The sequence below is a fragment of the Carcharhinus amblyrhynchos genome, chromosome 1 (genome assembly GCF_965287045.1).
Source record: "Carcharhinus amblyrhynchos chromosome 1, sCarAmb.v2.hapA, whole genome shotgun sequence".
In the NCBI taxonomy this organism is placed as follows: domain Eukaryota; kingdom Metazoa; phylum Chordata; class Chondrichthyes; order Carcharhiniformes; family Carcharhinidae; genus Carcharhinus; species Carcharhinus amblyrhynchos.
The window spans coordinates 2358950-2377344 of NC_137324.1; the positions used below are offsets into that span (position 1 = coordinate 2358950).

General features: G+C 44.1%; 1 protein-coding gene across 1 annotated transcript in view; it reads right to left on the bottom strand.

The window, feature by feature from the left end:
- The window catches only part of LOC145348472 (zinc metalloproteinase-disintegrin-like protein H4 subunit A), a 564739-nt gene that overhangs the window by 221438 nt on the left and 324906 nt on the right, over positions 1–18395 (bottom strand). Inside the window, exon 11 of the mRNA XM_080196661.1 lies at positions 8940–9032. Coding sequence (XP_080052787.1) covers positions 8940–9032 — 93 coding nt within the window. The remainder of the gene's footprint in view (positions 1–8939; positions 9033–18395) is intronic.

The window sequence follows — 18395 nt, forward strand, 5'->3', positions numbered from 1 at the left end:
ATCCCACTACTTCCAGTGCCATTTTCTCTGAGTTCTCTGGGATGCAGAGCATCAGGCCCTGGGGATTTACCTGGTTTTAATCCCAGCAATTTCCTTAATACAATTTCCTGACTAATAAGGATTTCTTTTAGTTCCTCTTCATGCTAAACCCTCTGTCTCCTAGTATTTCTGGAAGGTTATTTGTATCCTCCTGAGTCAAGACCTATCCAAAGTATTTGTTTAGCTGCTTTGCCATCTTTTTGTTGCCCATAACAGATTCACCTGATTCCAACTGTAAGGGACCTACATCTGTCTTCACCAGTCTTTTTCTCTTCACGTATCCATAGAAGCTTTTGCAGTCAGTTTTTATGTTTTCTACAAGCCTCTTATTCTATTTTCCCCTTTCTGAATTAAATGCTTTGTCCTCCTCTGCTGGATTTTAAGTTTCTCCCAGTCCTCAGGTTTGCTGCTTTCTCAAACCTCCTTTTTGGCTTGAACACTATTCCTGATTTCCCTTATTAGCCATGGATGATCCACCTTCCTCGATTTACTCTTACACCAGACAGGGATGTATAGTTGTTGAGTTCATTAAAGTGTTTTTAAATATTTGCCACTGCCTATACACTGTCAACCCCTTAAGTGTACACTGCCAGCTTATCCTAACCAATGCAGCTCTCATTCCCTCAAAGTTAGCTTTCTTCAAGTTCAGGACCCTATTCTCAGACTGAACTGTCACTCTCCATCTTAATGAAGAATTCTACCATATTATGGTCACTCCTCCCCAAAGGATCTCACACCACAAGGTTGCTAATTAATCTTCTCTCATAACACCAGTCTAGGATGGTTTGCTGTCTAGTTGTTTCCTCAACATATTAGTTGAGAAAACCATCCCTTATACATTCTAAGAAGTCCTCCTCTATTGCACTGCTACCAGTTTGGTGAGCCCAATCAGTATGCAGATTGAAGTCACCCATGATAACTGCTGTACACTTACTGCACGCATCTCTAATTTCCTGGTTGATAACATCCCCAATCTCTCTGCTCCTGTTTAGTAGTCTGTACACAACTCCCACGAGCGATTAGTGTCCTTTGATGTTCGCAGGTTCACCTCTGGAGTTTAAAAAGCGAGAAGCGACTTGACTGAAACATATGAGGCTGTTGGTATTGACAGGGTGGATGTCAGACAATGTTTCCCCTGCGTAAATTTAGAGATCACTTCGAAAACAAGCAGTTGCCCAGTTAAGACAGAGATGAGGCAAGAAAATATTCTCAGAGGTTAGAAGTGTTTAGAACTCTCTTCCTGAAGAGTGGTGAAAGCAGAACCTTTGGATATTTTTACAGTGGAGATGGATAAACTCTTACAAGCAAGAGGTGATAGGTTACCAGGAGTAAAGGAACACAGATTGTAGATTATTGTCAAATCAATAATGATCTTAGTAAATGGTGGAGCAGGCTCAAGGGGCAGAATAACCTACTCCCATTTCTTCATATGTTCATGATTTGTTTGACAATTTCAAGATCTTAAATGTGCCATGTCCATACAACATAAAAGAGATCATGAAGTGTGTAAGTCATATTTGACTCTCTTCTTATTTAAACGTGGACTTCACTGGACTGTTGAGAGTAGTGAGGTACTGAGGAAGGTATCAAGGTCGCAGGAGTGTACAGGCAGACAGGATGGTGGGTTGAAGTGTATCTACTTCAATGTAAGGAGCATCAGGAATAAGGTAGGTGAACTTGGAGCGTGGATTGTGGCCACTCCGGAGACATGGTTAGAACAGGGACAGGAATGGTTGTTGGTATTTATGGGGTATAGATGTTTCAGTAAGAGTAGGGAAGGTGGTAAAAGAGGTGGAGGAGTAACATTGTTAATCAGGGTAGTTTAACAGCTGCTGAAAGGCAGTTTGAGGGGGATCTGCCTACTGAGGTCATATGGACTGAAGTTAGAAATAGGAAAGAATCGGTCACGTTGTTAGTTTTCTATAGGCCCCCAAATAGAGATGTAGAGGTGAAATTGCAAAGCGGATTATAGATGGTGTGGAGGTCACAGGGTAGTTATCATGGGTGACTTTAACTTTCCAAATATTGTTTGGAACCTTTATAGGTCGAATAGTTTGGATGGGACACTTTTTGTACAGTGTGTGTAGGAGAGTTTCCTGACACAATATGTGGATAAGCCAACAGGAGGTGGGGCCACATTGGACTTGGTACTGGGTAATGAACCGGGCCAAGTGTTAGATTTGTTTGTGGGAGAGCACTTTGGAGATAGTGACCACAATTTGGTGTCCTTCATTATTGCAATGGAGAGGGATAGGGTCACATGGCAGGTTTATAATTGGGGCAGGGGTAATTATGATGTGATTAGGCAAGAATTAGGGAGCATACGATGGGAGCAGAAACTGTCAGGTATGGGCACAAATGAAAAGTGGAGCTTGTTTAAGGAACAAATATTGTGTGTCCTTGATAGGTATGTCCCTGTCAGGCAGGGAGGAAATGGCCGAGTGAGGGAACCATGGTTCACAAAGGAAGTTAAATGTCTTGTCAAGAGGAGAAAGGATGCGTATGTAAGGATGAAAAAACAAGGTTCAGCTGGGTCGCTTGAGGGTTACAAGGTAGCTAGGAATGAGTTTAAAAAAGGGCTTAGAAAGCTAGGAGGGGGCATGAGAAGTCCTTGCCTGGTCAGATCAAGGAAAACCCCAAGGCTTTTTACTCTTATGTGAGAAATAAAAGAATGACCAGGGTGAGGTTAGGGCCAGTCAAGGATAGTAGTGGGAACTTGTGCATGGAGTCAGAAGAGATAGGAGAGGTGATGAATGAATACTTTTCTTCAGTGTTCACTAAGGAGAGGGGCCATGTTTTTGAGGATGAGAGTGTGATACAGGCTGATAGGATGGAGGAGGTAGATGTTCTGAGGGAAGATGTAATAACAACTTTGAAAAACCTGAGGGTTGATAAGTCCCCTGGGCCAGATGGGATACATCCTAGGATACTTTGGGAGACAAGGGATGAGATTGCAGAGCCTTTAGCTTTGATCTTTGGGTCCTCACTGTCCACAGGGATAGTGCCACAGGACTGGAGAGTGGCGAATGTTGTTCCTCATTTCAAGAAAGGAAATAGGAATGACCCTGGTAATTATAGGCCAGTTAGTCTTACTTCTGTGGTCGGTAAGTTAATGGAAAGGGTCCTGAGAGTTAGGATTTATGACCATTTGGAAAGATTCAGTTTATCCGTGATAGCACGGTTTCGTGAGGGGTAAGTCCTGCCTCACAAATTTGATTGAATTCTTTGAGGAGGTAACTAAGTGTGTAGACGAAGGTAGAGCAGTTGATGTTGTATACATGGATTTTAGTAAGGTGTTTGATAAGGTTCCCCATGGTAGGCTCATGAAGAAAATAAGGAGGTGTGGGATAGAAGGAAATTTCGGTAACTGGCTATCTCATAGAAGTCATGATGTGGAGATGCTGGCATTGGACTGGGGTAAATACAGTAAGAAGTCTGACAACACCAGGTTTAAGTCCAACCAATTCAAATAAATTGATTAAACCTGGTGTTGTCAGATTTCTTACTGTCCCATAGAAGACAGAGGGTGGTGGTGGAGGGAAAATTTTCAGACTGGAGGCCAGTTACCAGCGGTGTATCACAGGGGTCAGGGCTGGGTCCTCTGCTGTTTGTGATCTTTATCAATGATTTGGAAGAGGGGGCTGAAGGGTGGGTTAGTAAATTTGCTGATGACACCAAGATTGGTGGAGTAGTGGATGAGGTGGAGGGCTCTTGTAGGCTGCAAAGAGACATTGATAGGATGCAGAGCTGGGCAGAAAAGTGGCAAATGGAGTTTAACTCTGATAAGTGCGAGGTGATTCATTTTGGTAGGACAAACTTGAATGCGGATTACAGGGTTAACAGCAGGTGTGGAGGAACAGAGAGATCTTGGGGTTCATATCCACAGATCTGTGAAGGTTGCCGCTCAAGTGGATAGAGCCGTGAAAAAAGCTTATAGTGTGTCAGCGTTTATTAACAGGGGGTTTGAGTTGAAGAGCCGTGGGGTTATGCTGCAACTATACCGGACCTTGGTGAAACCACATTTGGAATATTGTGTTCAGTTCATACTGTGTCCGCACTTGGAGTATCGTGTGCAGTTCTGGTCCCCACATTACAGGAAGGATGTGGAGGCTTTGGAGAGGGTGCAGAGGAGGTTTACCAGGATGTTGCCTGGTATGGAGGGGAGGTCCTATGAGGAGAGACTGAGGGATTTGGGGTTGTTTTCGCTGGAAAGAAGGCGGCTAGGAGGGGACCTTATTGAAACATATAAGATGATTAGAGGTTTAGATAGGGTGGACAGTGATAGCCTTTTTCCTCGGATGGAGAAAGCTAGCACGAGGGGGCATGGCTTTAAATTAAGGGGTGGTAGTTATAGGATGGATGTCAGGGGTAGGTTCTTTACCCAGAGGGTGGTGAGGGATTGGAATGCCCTGCCTGCTGCAGTTGTAAATGCGCCTAGTTTGGGGACGTTTAAGAGATCCGTGGATAGGTTTATGGATGGAAAGGGTTTGGTTTAGGTTAGAGGGTCATTGCTTTTTAACTGGTCGGCGCAACATCGTGGGCCGAAGGGCCTGTTCTGCGCTGTAATGTTCTATGTTCTATGTTCTAGTTCTGGTCACCTCATTATAAGAAGGATGTGGAAGCATTGGAGAGAGTGCAGAGGAGATTTACCAGGATGCTGCCTGGTTTGGAGGGTAGGTCTTATGAGGAAAGGTTGAGGGAGCTGGGGCTTTTCTCTTTGGAGCAGAGGAGGATGAGAGGTGATTTAGTCAAGGTTTATAAGATGATGAGGGGAAATAGATAGAGTGGATATTCAGAGACTATTTCCTCGGGTGGATGTAGCTGTTACTCGGGGTCATAACTATAAGGTTCATGGTGGGAGATATAGGAGGGATGTCCGAGGTAGACTCCTCACTCAGAGAGTGGTTGGGGTGTGGAATACACTGCCTGCTGTGATAGTGGAGTCAGACACTTTAGGAACTTTCAAGTGGTTATTGGATAGGCACATGGAGCACACCAGAATGATAGGGAGTGGGATAGCTTGATCTTGGGTTTAGACATAGCTCATCGAGGGCTGAAGGGCCTGTACTGTGCTGTACTGTTCTATGTTCTATGTTCTAGAACCATCATAGAAACATAGAAATTAGAAGCAGGAGCTGGCCGTTTGGCCCTTTGAACCTGCTCCACCATTCATTTTGATCAAGGTGTAGGATCAAATTCAATATCCTGGCACCCCCTTCCCTTCATATCTCTCAATTCCTTTCGCCCCAAGAGCTATTTCTAACTTCTTTTTGAAATCAGCCTCAGATTCATTCTGTGGTAGTAAATTCCACACATTCACCACCCTCTGGGTGAAGAAATTTCTCCTCACCTCAGTTAACATAGAACATAGAACACTACAGCACAAACAGGCCCTTCGGCCCACGAGTTGCGCTGATCACATCAACACCTACCAACCTACAGACCTATCTATAACCCCCAATCCCATTAAATCCCATATACTCATCCAGAAGTCTTTTAAAAGACCCCAGCGAGTTCGCCTCCACCACCACTGACGGCAGCCGATTCCATTCACTCACCACCCTCTGAGTGAAAAACTTACCCCTAACATCACTTCTGTACTTGCCTCCCCGCACCTTAAACCTGTGTCCTCTCGTAGCGACCATTTCAACCCGGGGAAATAGCCTCTGAGAATCCACCCTATCTATTCCTCTCAACATTTTATAAACTTCTATCAGGTCGCCTCTCAACCTTCGTCTCTCCAGGGAAAAGAGTCCCAGCTCCCTCAACCTAACTTCATAAGGCATGCCTCCCAGTCCAGGCAACATCCTTGTAAATCTCCTCTGTACCCTCTCAATAGCTTCTATGTCTTTCCTATAGTGAGGCGACCAGAACTGCGCACAGTACTCCAAGTGAGGCCTGACAAGGGTCTTATAAAGTTGCAGCATTACCTCCCGACTCCTAAACTCAATCCCTCGATTAATGAAGGCCAGTACACCATACGCCTTCTTGACCACCTCTTCCACCTGCGAGGCCGATTTAAGAGTCCTGTGGACCCGGACCCCAAGATCCTTCTGCTCTTCAACACTACTAAGACTCCTGCCCTTAATAGTGTACTCGTTCATCCCATTGGTTCTGCCAAAATGGACGACTACACATTTATCCGCGTTGAAGTCCATCTGCCACTTCTCCGCCCAGTCCTGCATCCTATCTATGTCCTGCTGCAACTTTTGACATCCTTCCAGACCATCCACAACACCACCGACCTTAGTGTCATCAGCGAACTTACTTACCCATCCCTCCACTTCCTCATCTAGGTCATTTATGAAAATGACAAACAGCAAGGGTCCTAGAACAGATCCCTGGGGCACTCCACTGGTGACTGACCTCCATGCAGAAAAAGACCCATCCACAACCACTCTCTGCCTTCTGCAGGCAAGCCAGTTCTGGATCCACAAGGCCAAAGCCCCTTGGATCCCATGCCCTCTCACCTTCTCAAGAAGCCTTGCATGGGGGACCTTATCAAACGCCTTGCTGAAGTCCATGTAAACCACGTCCACGACACTTCCTTCGTCAATGTGTTCAGTCACATTATCGAAGAACTCAACTAGGTTCGTAAGGCACGACCTGCCCTTGACAAATCCATGCTGACTATTCCTGATCATGTCTAACCTCTCCAAATGCTTTGGGAATATTCTTCCTGAATCTACCCTGTCTAAGAATTTTCTAAGTTTCAATGAGATCCCCTCTCACTCTTCTAAACTCCAGTGAATATAATCCTAACCGATTTAGTTTCTCCTCAAATGACAGACCTACCATCCCAGCAATCAGCCTGGTAAACCTTCGCTTTACTCCCTATATAGCAAGGACACCCTTTGTCAGATAAGGACATCAAAACTGCACACAATACTTCAGATGTGGCCTCACCAACACCTCGCCCTATACAATTGCAGCAAAAATCCTTATCCCGATACTCAAATCCTTTCACTATGAAGACCAACATACAGTTTGCCTTCTTCACTGCCTTCTGTACCTGCATGCTAACTTTCAACGACTGACAACTTGAGGACTCCAAAGTCTCGTTGAGTATCCAGCTCTCTCTTAATTTACACCCATTCAAGAGATAATCTGTCTTCCTATTATTGCTACTAAATTCAATTTTTGATTTGGTTTGATTTATTATTGTCACATGTATTATCATACAGTGAAAAGTTTTGTTTCTTGCGCGCTATGAAGACAAGACATACCGTTAATAGAGAAGGAAAAAAGAGAGTGCAGAATGTATGTTACAATCATCGTTAGGGTGTCGAGAAAGATCAACTTAATGCAAGATAAGGCCATTTAAAAGTCTGACAGCAGCAGGGAAGAAGCTATTCTTGAGTCGGTTGGTATGTGACCTCAGATTTTTGTATCTTTTTCCTGAAGGAAAAAGGTGAAAGAGAGAATATCCAGGGTGCATGAAGTCCTTAATTATGCTGGCTGCTTTGCCGAGGCATTGGGAAGTGTCGACAGAGTCAGTGGATGGGAGGCTGGTTTGAGTGATGGACTGGGCTGTATACACAATCTTTTGTAAATCCTTGTAGTCTTGGGCAGAGCAGGAGCCATACCAAGCTGTGATATGACCAGAAAGAATGCTTTCTGTGATGCATCTGTAAAAGTTGGTGAGAGTTGTAGCTGACATGCCAAATTTCCTTAGTCTTCTGAGAAAGTAGAGTGCCAAAGTGAATAACCACACATATATATTCACAATATACTGCATCTGCCATGCCATTCAGCCTGTCCAAATCACTTTGAAGATTCTTTGTATCCTTTTCACAGCTCATCCTCCCATTCAATTTTGTATCATCTGCAAATCTGGAGATAATTCATTCAGTTCCTTCTTCCAAATCATTAATATATAATGTGAGCATTTGGGGTCCTAGTACAGATCCCTGTGTAACCTCACAAGTCACTGCCTACTCATCAGAAAAAGACCCATTTCTGCCAACTCTGCTTGCTATCTGCTAACCAGCTTTCTATCCACTTCATAACAATACCTGCAATGCCACGTGCTCTGAATTTACATAGTAATCTGTTGTGAGAGACCTTGTTGAAGGCTTTCTGAAAACTGTTTATACCTTGAAAGGTGCTAATAGCTACCATCTATCTCTGAAGGTGAACAGTGACTTTTGACAGAGACACAGGACAGGGATTTCTGGCACTGTGGTTCCCATGCAAAGACTAGGGATTTTTTGCTGGTCTGTCAGATATTCCGTTCTGTTTGTGATGATTCCTGCTGGCCATTAAAACTGAATACTGCAGATGTAAACAGAAAATACTGGAAAATCTCAGCGGACGTAATGAAAAAGCAGAGCCAAGTCTTGCAGGGGGGAGGTTAGGTGTAAAGTGTGGAGCACTGTTCTGTAAATGGCAATTGATGCTAGCCCAATTCTTAATTTTCAAATTAATAATATTTATTTTAATCAAATCTGAAACTGAAAGAGCTTTGTTCACTGAAGGTATAAAATATCAGGCATAGGTGAGTTAGCTCGCAGAGCATAGATTATCTCATTCAGTGCTGGAATATGTTTGAGGGCTACCCTATTGATTTGTATATTTCCAAAGCTCCCCTGGCATCTAATCTCCCTCTCTTCTAATTACAGACTTCTCTAATCCCCTCACAATTGCCAGGCATCTGTCTGAGCTTGTTTAAACCCAGGCACAAATTGAAATAGCTCTGACAAAGGGACATCCACACACAAAACTTTGGCTCCATTCTCTCTCTCTACAGATACTGTCAGAGCTGCTGAAATTTTCCAGCAGTTTGTATTTCCAGATTCCAGCATCTGCAGTATTTTGCCTTTGAAATAGTTATGTTTCAGATATCACATCTCCAGTGTTTATACCCAGACTGCTCTTTGAGTGATCCAATGAAACCTTACCTGACAGTTACTGCAGCAGCGATCAATGGAGGAACATCTGGCACCAGGTTTGAGACGACATGTTGAGGGATCACAGCAGGCATCTGTACACTCCTGAGTGTAAAAGCAATACAAGAAATATTGGTTACTGATGTGATAACTGATGTAGTAAGTTGCAAGAGGAGAACTTCACAACTGAGGAAACAATGTAAAATTATGTGTTTGCTCTTAAGCATTCTGTAACTGCCTTGGGAGTATTTGAAATAGGCTGCTTCGTTCTGAAAACGTACAAAGTAACGTCCCAGAAGCAGCTATTAATCAGGAAGTGGAAGGGATGGAAGAACTTGGGAAAGTTGTCATTTTTCTCTGTCATGAAGTCAGAAGCAAAATATTGGTTCGGTGCCTCCCCATTATTTCTTCACCAGTATCACCCTCTAAAGGGCAAACATTTACTTTAGCTAAGCTCTCCCCCTTTATATACTTCTAGAAGTTCTTGGTATCAGTGTTTATGTTTTCTGCTATTTCCTTTTGAAGTTCATCTTAGCTCTTTTGATTCTATTTTTAGTAACCTTGCTGAACCTTAAAGTTCTCCTAATTCCCCAGCTTACTATCAGAACTTGCAGTTTGGAATGCCCTAGTTTTTGCCTTTATGTCCTTGTTGACATCCTTGTCTAGCCACAGAACATTTTTCTTCCTTTTTCTTTTACAATTCATCTTCCTGTCAGGAATATATTTTAATAAAGAGGAATTTAATACCTCCCTGAATATCCACCCCATTGTTCCTCATTTGGCCTTTCCTCAATTCCTTGTGTCCAGTTTACCTCGGCCAACTCTTTCCTCAGGCCTGTATAATTACCTCTGCCCAATTTTAAAACTCCAGTATGACACTCTGTGTTCTGCTCAATCTGAATCTGAAATTCGAGCGTGCCGTGATCACTCTTTCCAAGGGGATCTTTAACAGGAAGACTATTTATCAACGCTTCTTCATTCTATAATACTAAATCGAAAATCACCTGCCCCCTAATTGGTTCCATAACATATTGCTCTGAGAAACTAAGTGCCACCATCAAAAGTTACTGCAGAAAATAAAAGCTCATGTTATAGGACAAGCTTATGCAAACCACTTCCAGTTGTGGATCCTTCTGACTATCCCCAGTCTCCTGAAAGGAACCCCTGAGAAACAACATTATTGTATTGAAGAATTAAACCACAAAAAAAAATTATTATTTAGGTACAAATGTACAAAAACAAACTTAAAAGGTATTTCCATGTCTTATATATCATTTATTATAATAAAAAACATTATAATTCAGTAAATACTGAGCATGGTGGCAGCACTGCTGCTTCACAGCGCCAAGGTCCTGTATTCAATTGCCGGCTTGGGTCACTGTGCAGTTTCTGCACATTCTCCCCATATCTTCTTGGTGCTGCAGTTTCCTCTGAAAATCGGGCTGGTTAGGTGCATTGGCCGTGCTAAATTCTCCCCCAGTGTACCCGAACAGGCACTGGAATGTGGCGACTAGGGGATTTTTCACAGTAACTTCATCACAGTGTAAATGTAAGTCTACTTGTAACACTAATAAACAAATTTAAACTTACAAGACTTACTTTGTTTTGTATTTTAACAGAAGCATCATGCACACTCCTTCACCCATACCCACCCTCAATCTCACCCCACCCACACTCACCCACACCATCCTTCTCATCCAAATTCAAACTCTCAGCCACACAAACACTCATAGTCACCTAGGTGATAGACTGGTGGTATTATCGCTAGACTATCAATCCAGAAACTCAGCTAATGATCTGGGGACCCAGGTTCAAATTCCATTATGGCAGATAGTGGAATTTAAATTCAATTAAAAAAAATTGGAACTAAGAATCTAATGATGACTGTGAAACCATCGACGATTGTTGGGAAAATCCATCTGCTTCACTAATGTCCTTTAGGGAAGGAAATTTGCTGTCCTTATCTACATAGACTTCAGATCCAAAACAATATGGTTGACTCTCAATTGTCCTCAGGGAACTCGGGATGGGCAATGTGAGGTAGGTGAGGGTATGTGACTCACCCAAAGCCACACCCTGACACATCCATCCTAAGCCTCTCCCAGACTTTCCACAATCACATCACCATTATTCCCACTTCCCTTGGCCCTGGAATGCTGAAGCTGGTGGGGTGGAAAATGAGAATGTGGGATGGAGGCAGCTATGGAATTTGCTACCTCAAAGTACGGTGGATATTGGAACAGTGAGTAAATTTAAGGAGGAGTTAGACAGATTTTTAATTGGTAATGGGTTGAAAAGTCATGGGAAGAAGGCTGGAAAATGGGGATGAGGAGTGTATCAGCCATGATCAAATGGCGGAATAGCTCGATGTGCCGAATGGCCTATTTCTGCTCTTATATTTTATAAACTTGTGAACTTAGGCTATCATTGTTCTGGGAAGGAAGGTAAGGGGTGAAGGCAGAGGTGCGGGAGATGGGTCAGACATGATTGAGTGCCCTGTCAACCACAGTGAGGGGAGTGGCGGGGGTGGGGTGGGCGAGGGGTGGGAGTGGGAAACCGGGTTCGGGAAAAGACGAACATGCCAAAAACTCGGCTTTCGAAAGCGGCATCATTAGAACAGATGTAATGGAGGTAGAGTTTCTCCATCCTCACTGTATCTGTCCTGATGTGGCCACCTTCAAAAACTGGTCGCATTTTTCCAGCAAAAAGATGTAGGTAGATAAAGCGAGTGGGCAAAGATCTGGTAGATGGAGTGTCTCGTGTGACCATGTGAAATTGTCCATTTTAGCAGGAAGAATAAATGAGAAGAATGTATCTAAATTGTGAGAGATTGCAGAGCTCTGAGACATAGAAGGATCAGGATGTCATAGTGCATAAATCAGGAGGCAGTTAGTCATTAGGAAAACTAACGGAATGGGGAGCAAAGTTATAGAACAAAGAGATTTAGGGGTATATGTTCATAGCTCCTTGAAAGTGAAGTCACAGGTGGTGAAGAAGGCATTCGGCATGCTTGGTTTCATTGGTCAGAACATTGAATACAGGAGTTGGGATGTATTGCTGAAGTTGTAGAAAACATTGATGAGGCCACACTTGGGATACTGTGTACAGTTCTGGTCACCCTATTATAGAAAGATTACAGAAACAATTTACTGGAATGTTACTGAGACTTGACGTTGTAAGGAAAGGCTGGGTAGACTGGGACTTTTTTCCCTGGACCATAGGAGACTTAGCAGTGATCTTATAAAGGTCTATAAAATAATGAGGAGAATAGATGAGGTAGATAGTTAACATCTTTCCATAAGGGAGTCAAAAACTAGAGGGCATGGATTTCAGGTGACAGGGGAGAGATACAAAAGTTCCACAGGGGGTGGTGAATGTTTGGAACAAGCTGCTAGAGGCAGTCACAGAGGCGGGTTCAATTTTGTCTTTTAAAAAGTATGCAGATGATTATATGAGTAAGATGGGTATTGGGGGATAGGGGCCAAATGCAGGCAATTGGGATGAGCTTAATGGCTGGGCAGCATGGATAAGTTGGGCCAAAGGGCCTGTTTCCATGCTGTAAACCTCTTTGACTCAATGAATTCTCCCACTTCTGACTGTAAAGGGCCTACATTCATTTTTGTCAATCTTTTTCTCTTCACATGTCTATAGAAACTTTTACAGTCAGTTTTTTGTTCTTCGCTAGCTTACTTTCACATTCTATGTTTCTCTTCTGAATCAATCCCCTGGTCCTCCTTTGCTGAATTTAAACTGTTCACAATCCTCAGGCCTATTGCTTTTTCTTGCCAATTTGTAGGCTTCTTCCTTGAATCTGATACTATCTCTAATTTCCCTTGTAAGCCATGGTTTGGCCACAATTCCCTTTCCACTCTTGAGCCAAACAGGAATAAACAACTTCTGGAGTTCACCTATTTGTTCTTTAAATGCCTTTCATTGCCTGTCCACTGTCTTTCAGTAATGTTTCTCAGTCTATCGTGGCCAATTCATGCTTCATTCCATCAAAGTTCCCTTTACTGAGATTCAGGACCCTGGTCTCAGAATCAACGACATCATTATCCACCTTGACAGAGAGTTCAACCTTACTATGGTCACTTGTCCCCAAGGGTTCTTTCACAACTAGGTTGCCAATCAGTCCTTCCTCACTGTACCACACCCAGTCCAAGATGACCTGCTCCTTATGCTCCAGGAAATCATTCTGTCTGATGGATGAAAGCTTATTGGCTGTTATATCATCTGCTGTTAATAACAGCATATATCAGAGCCTTGATCAATAGTCTGAGTTAATATTATCAACTATCTCTCCAAATTCTGTAATTTTGGGGGAGACTCTCCTATCCCACTGCACTGCTTTTTTAGTGCAGAGGGTCAGGAAACTCTCACGGCAGTCAGATCACACAGCCTCCGTGTGCTTCCCAATGCTGGATTCCAGCACCATCAGCTCGATGGAGCTTCCTTATATAGGCAGCATTTTGATTTTTTGATTTCATTTGATTTATTATTATCACATGTATTAGCATACTGTGAAAAGTATTGTTTCTTGCATGCTATGCAGGCAAAGCATACCGTTTGTAGAGAAGGAAAGGAGAGAGAGTGCAGAATGTAGTGTTACAGTCATAACTAGGCTGTAGAAAAAGATCAACTTAATGCAAGGGAAATCCATTCAAAAGTCTGATGGCAGCAGGGAAGAAGCTGATCTTGAGTGGTTGGTATGTGACCTTAGACTTTTGCATCTTTTTACTGATGGAAGAAAGTAGAAGACAGAATGTCCGGGATGCATGGGGTCATTGATTATGCTGGCTGCCTTTGTGTGGCAGTGTGAAGTATAGACAGTTTCAATGGATAGGAGGCTGGTTTGAGGGATGGACTGGGCTTCGTTCATGACCCTTTGTAGTTTCTTGTAGTCTTGGACAGAGCAGGGGGCATACCAAGCTGTGTGGTGAATCTGTAAAAGTCGATGACATACCAAATTTCCTTGGTCTTCTGAGAAAATAGAGTACCAAAGTGGATAGCCTCACATTTATCCACATTATACTGCATCTGCCATGCAGATACCCATACACTCAGCCTGTCCAAATCACACTGAAGCATCTCTGCATTCTCTTCACAGCTCATCCTCCCATTCAATTTTGCATTATCTGCAAATTTGGAGATAATACATTCAGTTCCTTCTTCCTGAGTCTTCTGAGGAAGTAGAGGCATTGGTGGGCTTTCTTAACTATAGTGTCAGCGTGGTGGGGGGTGTGGGGGACCAGGACAGGTTGTTGGTAATCTGGACACTTGAAGCTCTCAACTGTTTCCACTTCATCCCCATTGATGTAGACAGGGCATGTTCTCCATTCCTTTGTTTTGTTAACATTGAGTGAGAGATTATTGTTGTTGCACCAGTTCACTGGATTCTCTAACTCTTTCCAGTCCTCCATCATTGTTTGAGATCCAGCCCACGATGGTGGTGTCACCAATAAACTTGAAAATTGGGTTGGAGGGGAATTTAGCCACACAGTCACAGATGTATGAGGAGTATAGTCAGTAATTTGAATATAATTTAAATCCCCTCTCTCCATGCCAGAAGTGGTTCACTCCAGCGGGGTTTACTTTCGCTCCCCACTTCTGGGGAGCTGGTGGCCTGACCCTCCTGGAGTGAAGGGGGGGCGAAATCGAGGCCCTCAGAGGGTTGGATGCCAGGGAGGGTGAGGGTGGGGGTGGGGGTAGGGCAGCCTTGTCCCTCTGGCACTGTCCAAGGCACAAAGTGCCAGGGCGCATCTTGGCAGTGCCCAGCAGGCACGGGGCAATGCCAACGGGGCAGAGCCTGATGCAGTGGGTCCTGCTGGGGCAGTCAGTGGGAGTGGTAGAGGTTCAGAATCGATGGGGGAACAGGGCAGGCCAGCGATCAGAGCTGGTGGGAGGCAGCCTGAGGGAGTTGGGGCTGCAGGGAAGAGGTTGGTACTATCTCGCTTGCCCCCTTCACTTCAACGTGGTCAGACTGCCAGTTCCCTGCAAGTGAAGAGCGATAGTAAACCCCGCTGGAGTTGAGGCAGGGGGGGGTTTGGTGGTGGTGGAGTGGAGGGGTTGGAGAGAGAGACTAATGGGTCCGATATCCATCCTCCCTGCTGCACTGATTCAAACACTTCTTAAGACGGTTGGTATATGGAGATGCCAGTGTAGGACTGACACAGCTCTTATCAGTACGGACCTCTTACAGAAAATCAGCAGCCATGGACCAGCTGAATCAGGAACACTTCTCGTCACAATGAATGTCTCTACGTTCTACACCAGCATCCCCCACCACAAGCTCACCATATACACAGGATCTGCTCAGATGAAGAGGATTGCAACAGACACCTACAGATGCTGAAAGATGCCCTCTTACGAACAGAATATGGCGCTCGACTCATCGATCATCCGTTCCAATGCGCTATAGTGAAAAACCACATTGGCCTCCTCTGGAGACAACATGGGACACGGCAGACAAAGTACCCTTCGTCGTCCAGTACTTCCCCGGAGCAGAGAAGCTACGACATCTTCTCTGGAGCCTTCAACATGTCATCGATAAAGATGAACATCTCTCCAAGGCCATCCTCACACCCCCACTACTTGCCTTCATACAGCTGCACAACCTCAAACAGGCCACTGTCTGCAGTAAATTACCCAGCTTTCAGGAGAATAGTGACCACAACACCAGACAACCCTGCCCCAGTAACCTCTGTAAGACATGCTGGATCATTGACACGGATGCTGTCACCAGACATGAGAATACCATCCACCAGGTACACGGTACATACACTTGCAACTCAGCCAATGTTGTCTACCTGATACGCTGCAGGAAAGGATGTCCCGAAGCATGGTACACTGGGGAGACCATGCAGATGCTATGACAACAGATGAATGGACAGCGTTCAACATTCACCAGGCAGGAGTGCTCCCTTCCACTCAAGGGCATTCAGCCTCTGATTTTCAGATAAGCGTTCTCCAAGGCAGCCTTCATAACATAAGACAACACAGAATCGCTGAGCAAAGACTGATAGTCAAGTTCTGCACACATGAGGACGGCCTCAACCAGGCTCTTGGGTTCATGTCACACTATCTGTAACCCCCATGACTTGCCTGGGCCTGCAACATCTCACTTACTGTACTGTCTTGAGACAATTCACACCTCTTTAACCTGTGCTTATCCGTCTCTCAACTCACATTGTGTGTACCTGGAAAGACTTGATTACCTGTAAAGATCCACATTCCAATCATTATTTTGAGTAATTGAGTTCACAGCTGTATACATCCTGTTTGTGAACCCAACTCTTCATACATCTGATGAAGGGGCAATGCTCCAAAAGCTCATACTACCAAATAAGCCTGTTGGACATGAACCCTGGTGTGTAAGACTCCTTATCATTGATGTAAGTGTAGGGACTGGGGAAGAGAGTGAGACTGAGATAGACATAGCGCAGAGTAAGAGCAGGCAGAGGGAAGCTATGGAGCTCAGCAGGACTAGCAATCTGGAATGTGTTTGCTTTAATACAAGAAATATAACAGGTAAAACAGATGAACTGAGAGCCTGGATTATTGCATGGAATAATGACGTTATTACAGTTACAGAGACATGGCTAAAGCGGGGACAGAACTGACAGCTTAACCTTCCAGGATATTATTGTTTTAGATGGGACCAAAGGCGAAACAGAAAGGGGTGTTGGGGAGTTGCACTGCAGATTAGGAAGCACATCACAGCTGTGTTAAGGCAAGTTACTTTGGAGGGGTTTTGTAATGAGGTGTTACGGGTGCCTCCTTCTGTAATGTAAGGATTCTATGATTCTGTGGAAAGGGTGAAATCACAGTGTTGGGAATGCACGATAGACCTCCCAACAGCCGCAGGAGACAGAGGATCAGTTGCATAGTCAGATACTGAAAATATATGAAAAGAGCAGGTTAGTTGACTTTAACTCCCCCCATATTGACTGTGACTCACTTACAACCCAGGGCTCGGATGGAGAGCAATTTGTTAGGTGTGTCCAGGAGGGCTTTTTGATGCAGTATGTTGACAATTCAACCAGGGAGGGACCATACTCGACTTGGTATTGAGAAATGAGCCAGGCCAAAAGGATGGGAAGAAAAAGAGTAAACCTACTCAAGGACAATGAAGGTAAGTTATGCATGGAACCATAGGAAGTGGTGAGACCCCTAAGAGTACTTTTTATCGGTATTCACCAAGGAGAAGGACATGACAAATGCTGAGGTCAGGTAATAGGTTTGTGAATAGAAACATAGAAAAACTACAGCACCAAGTTGTGCCGAACATGTCCCTACCTTAGAGATTACTAGGCTTACCTATAACCCTCTATCTTACTAAGTTCCATGTACTAAAACTCTCTTAAAATACCCTATTAAATCCGCCTCCACCACCGTTGCTGGCAGCCGATTCCACTCACCCACCACTCTCTGAGTGAAAAACTTACCCCTGACATCTCCTCTGTACCTACTCCCCAGCACCTTAAACCTGTGTCCTCTTGTGGTAACCATTTCAGCCCTGGGGAAAAGCCTCTGACTATCCACTCGATCAATACCTCTCAACATCTTATACACTTCTATCAGATCGCCTCTCATCCTTCGTCTCTCTAAGGAGAAAAGGACAAGTTCCCTCAACCTATCCTCACTAGACATGCTCCCCAATCCAGGCAACATCCTTGTTAATCTCCTCTGCACCCTTTCTATGGCTTCCGCACCCTTCCTGTAATGAGGCAACCAGAACTGAGCACAGTACTCCAAGTGGGGAATGTTGCAGAGAATGTCAATATATCTAAGAAAGAAGTGTTGGGTATCCTAAATTGCATTAAGGTAGACAAATCCCTGGACCCAGATGGGATCTTCCCAGGTTACCGTGGGAGATAAGGGGAGAAGTAGCTGGGGCTTTAACAGATATCTTCACATCTTCTCAACACAGGCAAGGTTCCACAGGACTGGAGAATAGCCAATATTGTTCCTTATTTGAGAGAGGAAGCAGGGATAATCCAGGAAATGACAGGCCAGTGACCCTGTGGTGGGGAAGATACTGAGGATAGGATATATGCAGTTTGGAAGAAAATGGGCTAGTTAGTGACACGCAGCATGGTTTCCTACAGGGAAGGTCATGTCTCACCAATTTGATTGAGATTTTTGAAGGGGTGATAAAAATAATTGATGAGAGAAGGGCTGTGGGTGTAAGTTTATAAGGACTTTAGTAAAACATTTGACAAGGTCCCACATAGCAGACTGATACAAAAACTAAAATCACTTGGGATTTGGGGTGGGCTGGCTCGATAGATACCGAACTGGCTTGGTTATAGAAGACAGAGAGTAGTGGTGGAAGAGTGTTTTTCAGAATGGAGATCTGTAGCTAGTGTTACACAGGGAGCAGTGCTGGGACATCCGTTTGTAGAATATATAAATGATCTGCAGGGAAATGTGGGGGATCCAATTAGTAAGTTTGCAGATGACACAAAG